Source organism: Arachis hypogaea, chromosome 8 (genome assembly GCF_003086295.3).
Source record: "Arachis hypogaea cultivar Tifrunner chromosome 8, arahy.Tifrunner.gnm2.J5K5, whole genome shotgun sequence".
In the NCBI taxonomy this organism is placed as follows: Eukaryota; Viridiplantae; Streptophyta; class Magnoliopsida; order Fabales; family Fabaceae; genus Arachis; species Arachis hypogaea.
The window spans coordinates 44,422,470-44,427,870 of NC_092043.1; the positions used below are offsets into that span (position 1 = coordinate 44,422,470).

At 32.5% G+C, this 5,401-nt stretch overlaps 1 protein-coding gene across 2 annotated transcripts; it reads right to left on the reverse strand.

Moving 5' to 3' along the window:
- Positions 1 to 1,527: 1,527 nt before the first annotated feature.
- LOC112707682 (uncharacterized) lies at positions 1,528 to 4,721 on the reverse strand. 2 transcript variants are annotated; one of them, XM_025759560.3, is made up of 3 exons: positions 3,341 to 4,721; positions 3,080 to 3,181; positions 1,528 to 2,073 (listed from the first exon to the last, which is right to left on the reverse strand). In XM_025759560.3, exons 1-2 carry the CDS (start codon positions 4,446 to 4,448, stop codon positions 3,099 to 3,101), a joined length of 1,191 nt encoding a protein of 396 aa, XP_025615345.1. In that variant the 5' UTR covers positions 4,449 to 4,721; the 3' UTR covers positions 1,528 to 2,073; positions 3,080 to 3,098. The 2 variants fall into 2 exon arrangements, with proteins under 2 accessions (XP_025615345.1, XP_025615346.1); XM_025759561.3 differs by lacking the exon at positions 1,528 to 2,073 and having other exon boundaries at positions 2,961 to 3,181.
- Between the last annotated feature and the right edge of the window lie 680 nt (positions 4,722 to 5,401).

The following is a 5,401-nucleotide window of genomic DNA, read 5'->3' on the forward strand; positions in this document are numbered from 1 at the left end:
AAAGTGGGGTTAATTATTCGGCCCCACGGTGGGTGCCAAATGTTCCGTCCTAGATGAACCGAGGTATGCGTGGTCTAGAGTGACTGCAAGGTTCCTGGTCCGAGCTATAAGTCGCTAGGGAACAGCGTTGTGGATGACCTCGGTACCTTGAAACACGGCGGCGGGAGCACCTGCAAAAAGGACTCCGACGCTCAAGTAAGTGTGTGAATTAAGAGATGAGGAGTGATTAAAACTGGAGTGAAGTTTTTGTGACCTGTCCTTGTGGGTTGCGTTGGTTGGTTCTTATAAGTGCGTTCTGTGTAGAGATGCGGTCTGTTTCGATGTATCTGGTAAAGGCCGTTGTTAGTATCTTTGACCAGAGGTGTGATCTTGCTTAAGGAGTGGATTCTGTTGTTATGCATAAGAGGCCGAAGATAATGGGCGTGGCCGAAGATATCGCTAATCAAGCTGATGACTTAGCAGGGGAGTGTTAATTCGGTTATTCCGGGCTGATCTCTTGGGGCGAGCATATGTTGCCTAGCTGGTGCTAACTCTAAGGCCGAGATATCGGGGAACACGTCACATACCATGAACAGTATTTTCATAGCTAAAAGGATCGACACGGTGAAATTTCACTAATTTAAAACTCTCTATTAGAAGAATAGTATTAGATTAGATAGTATTAGATTTATGAGAGTAATTGACATAAAATGTTTTCACATAAATATAACACGTGTAATATTTACACTTATTATGTTAAGTGATTTAATAAAATATGTCTGATTATTTAGTGATTTTTATCTATAATTTTATGTGAATATTCACTAATATTTAGCAATTTTATTCAATAATATCATTCGAATAGTAAAAATTTAGTTGCACCCTAAACATATAAGTATACTAGCTAAAGATCTTTTAAATTATGAGAGTTAATAAAGTAATAAAATAAGAGATTAATCACTCTTAAATTAAAATAATAAAATGTATATATGATAAAAATTACAAATTTAGTGATTATTAATCACTTATCTTATCATTTTATTTTTTTTTTCTACATATTCAAGTATAATAACCTCTCATTTTACTAATTTTATCACTTTTTTTTGGCTTTCTTTATTTTGGTCAAAGAATCTTGATATTTTTATTGGACTCTTAAGGGAAGGGTTTTACATGGCCCAGAGAATTTATTTTTGGGTACAATCTCGTTCGTTCTTTTATATAATTATTCAACCAATTAATGTAAAAAAATAAGACAAGTTACCGAAATAAATTATTTAAAAAACAATATTACTATAATACAACATATGAATAATGAAAACACAACTTTTATAATTCTATAGAAACGCGGAAGTGATATGACGGATTAAGGATTGCACGTAAACCGTAAACCGTTAAGAGAGTACAGCAGTTTATATTGAAAAGCATGCAACCGCTATATCCTACAGCGATTAAAGAAGAAACCGCGACACTCTTACAACAATTTCTTCGCATGTATCATTTCAATTCAATCTGTATCTTTTTATTTAATCATCATGTTATCCTATATACTATATAAAATATATTGTTATCATTATTCTATAATATCATCACTATTATATAATAAATTTATATTGTTTATTTTATTCCTTTTTTATACATTATTCACGTCCCAATTCAATATATTCTTAGTTTTGTGTTTCTTTCTTCTTTTTGATAATCATTTTATTATATATCATAAAAAGTATTTCAAGTATTATAGTAATTTTAATTATTAATCTCAACTATAATATATATAATATATAATTAAAATCAATAATTAAAATTATTAAAACGTTTAAAACATCAGAGTACTCAAAATATTTTTTATATAGTAATATAATATATCAATATATATACAAATCATTTTGTATGGTTTTAGACTTAGTTTCTCTTCAATGCATGATTTATTTTATCCGAAAGAATTTATAAAATTTAAGGAATATTTTTTTTAAGAGTATATAAAGAATAGCTTTTTGTTCGAATATTTTTTTAATTACCTTACCTTATTTGTTACATCACACCCCTAGAATGACAATGTCCGAGAATCGACAACAACTGCTTCATATAACACTTAATCTGCAGACCAAAAATAACCTCCTCTCTCAAATTCAAATTTTGATGTGATCTCCGTTAACTATCATTCATTCATCTAGATTTAGAAATAACACAAACAATAAATCTCATAACATATATAATTAAATAAGCCAGAGAAACAAATCACCAAAAAACAAATGAAAAAGAGCATAATTTGTTGAATAAACTAAATGAATTCTAAGATAATTAGACAACATCAACATCTCCTTCCCCACAAGACCCTACCATATCTTAGCATTCACCCTTTAAGTGTCAACAGGCCCCTACTGTAACCTTGGCTTTGAAATAATGATTCAATAACTAATAGCAATTTAACCAAAAGAAATTCTAAAACCAAGGAAAAAAAAGCTCAAAGTTTTTACAAAGAAAAAGACTATCAAAGGCTTAAAAAGAGCAAAAGTGTCAACTGCGTTGGAAATTTGGAATTGTATATTTTTCTCTATCAATAAAGGCTATATAAATTATAATCAACATGGTACCAATAATTTATGAAATTTAAAAATTATACAGAAACGATCATATATCATTTTATAAATGCCACAATAAAATTAAGAAAAGATCAAGACATCAACAAAGGTAAAATCTATCTCAAATTCCAAACACCTTATGTGAAAATTCTTAACTTAAAAAAAAGTAAAAATATAAAATTCAGAAAAGTAAATTATTAAAATATCAAAAAGAAAGAAGAGTGAAAGAAAGAGCAAGAGAAATAAGCCACGAGTTAAATAGATACATCACTTATTCCTCTTGACTCATATGCTTTTATTGATTCATCTATTCTCTTTGACTAAAACTTGATATTTTCTCAATTTTGTGAATGAAAAAGATTATAACCTAAAAAAGTTCAAAATGATATATGAACATTGAAATCCTACTAACATGTCTAACTTTATTTAATAGCCGAATAAACACATCAGTATTCAAAATCTGATCGCCAATGAAAAACAAGTAATCATAGCAGAGGGAACAACAATAAAACAAAGCATACATGAACAGGTTGAAGTTAGTCATTCTTGTTCGAATGCTGTTGTTGGGTTGCTTGGATTCGTCCCACCAGCTAGCTTGGGCTCTTTCCTTGAAGAGATGCAATCTGTAACGTAATTTTGTTCTCAAGTCTTAAGAATAACAAGTCTTTTAAAAAATAAAGAAAATTTATTCACCAAATCCCTAACAATGTTTTTGATGGATATAATTTAATGGTAACTCTTTCAGAATAACAAGAAGCATGCTGACAAAAGCAACATTATACCTTGGGAATATGGATGTTTGCGAGGCATTCCCTTTCTGAGGGAGAAAAGAAAGGAGGTGTCGAGCACTTGAACAACGCGGCCATCTAAGAAATAAGGCCTCGTATCGAAGACTCGATTCACGAGTACACGCACAGATAAGAACCTTTGCTGCTGCTCCTCTTGTACCAACCCTAATTCAACTACTAAAATGCAAACGGATGGAATGCCTTCTGCGAGACCAGAGATGGTAACACATACTTTGTTGTTGCCAAGGTCAACCAAGTTGAGATCGGAGGAAAAATCATCAAAGAAGGATGGTTGGATCGCCTCACACAACTCATCAATGTCTTGATGGCGAAGAATGCAATAATCGTTATTATCCACCAGCAAAGCCTGTATGTCATATTTCACACCACGTATAAGACCCTTCACTTTCCATGTCAGCACCACACTGCCATCGCCTACATCCCCAAGGGACGGCACACGCAGGAAAAGAGCATAACCAGGATCAAAAGATGTGCGCTCCAGTTTAATCCATGCTTTAGGTTGGGGATCGTAGAGATATGCAATTCCTGGTGCGGACAGGCGATGCAAAAAGAATTTATCATTTAGCACAAAACAAAGAGGAAAATTACAATAATCAGAGTTGACTTCGGTTGGAGGATCGGGCGCGGAATGCCAGTTCGGGGGACGGGGATTGGGACATAAAACCCATAACCTCGTCTTTCTTCCTAACAGTGGTACCGCACCAAGCTCCAACAAGTAAACCTCATCTTTAATGTTTGCAAGGAAAAGGAAGTCTTCGGTCGGTAGCGGAGGGATTGCGCCCGTCTCTACTGCCTCAGATATGCCCAACGTGTTGCCACCGACATAGGAGATTTGGTAGATCTTGGTGCCAGACTCGGTTTGCTTACCGACTAAGAAAAGTTTCGAGTCGAAGATAAAGTGATCCGGCATGCTGGACTCTGGAAGATTCAAACAGAAATCAAACGGAGCCTGCTCAAGATGGGATTTCCAATCCCTATCCTCATTCTTCCCCAATTTTTCTAACTTCTCAACGCGGATGCCAAAGATGTAGTCGTTTGTCACCATCCACAGGCATTCTCCTGTTTCCGCCGACTCCATCATCAACAATATGAACACAGAGAAGAAAGGATTTATTTGTTTGTTATGTAGAAGGCCGGGAGATAGAAGGCAGACGTAGGCTAGGGTTTCGGTTATTGAAGATCGTATGCAAACCCCGCTTTTTCTCACCCAGCCAATCCTTTGGTCCGCGAAAAACAAAAATTCAAGATAAATCTTGTTCGAAATAAATTAAAAAATATATTTATTTTTCAAAACAAATAATTTTATCCATAAGTTTTAGAACACATTTTTTTGGACTTTGAAACAAGGCCGTCCACTGTAATAACGAACTTTAATAATTTTATAAAGGGTCCATCTAGTGTACGGATGGATATATACAGATTTTTGTCTTTTTGTGGTTGAAAAAGCGTGTCATTAAAAGTGTTGTTTAAAGAAAAAGTGTTACCCTTAATCGTTAACTTGACTCTGATACCAATTTTTTAAATGTAATTTCTTTTTCAAAATTATTAACTTTGCATATTTTGCTTCGAATAAATTTATGATTTGTATAGATTTGGTTGGTGGTACTTTATAATCAAAAGTATTGAGCATTTCTACTATTACTAATTCTGATTTCATTTTTATAGTTTTTCAATCTTGTTTTAGTTTATAATATTCTTTTTTGCTTTGATTATTGTATATAAAATCTTTTATCTGTTTGTCTTTTTCTTTAATATAATTTTTCAAATCCTCCAAAACTTCTTTTATTTCTACACTTTCTGTTGTTTCTAAATATCTTTTTAATTTTTCAACTTCATTCTCCATTTTTTCTTTCAACAGTTTTAATTCTTTTAAGTCATAATATGGTGTTCCAGGCATTTATAAATTTTTTAAGTTTAGCTCCAACTTGTTTATATTTGTTCTTATTTCTATCCTTTTTATTATAAGGTCATTAATTTTGAACTGAAGATTATTTAATTCCCTTTTATACTCCTTTATTTTACTTTTTAATTTTT

Excerpts from the sequence above, each read along its gene's own strand:
- LOC112707682 (XM_025759560.3), bottom strand. The coding sequence starts at position 4,448 with ATGATGGAGTCGGCGGAAACAGGAGAATGCCTGTGGATGGTGACAAAC. Across the intron at positions 3,182-3,340 it reads CAAACATCCATATTCCCAAG|ATTGCATCTCTTCAAGGAAA; the intron begins GTATAATGTTGC and ends ATTACGTTACAG.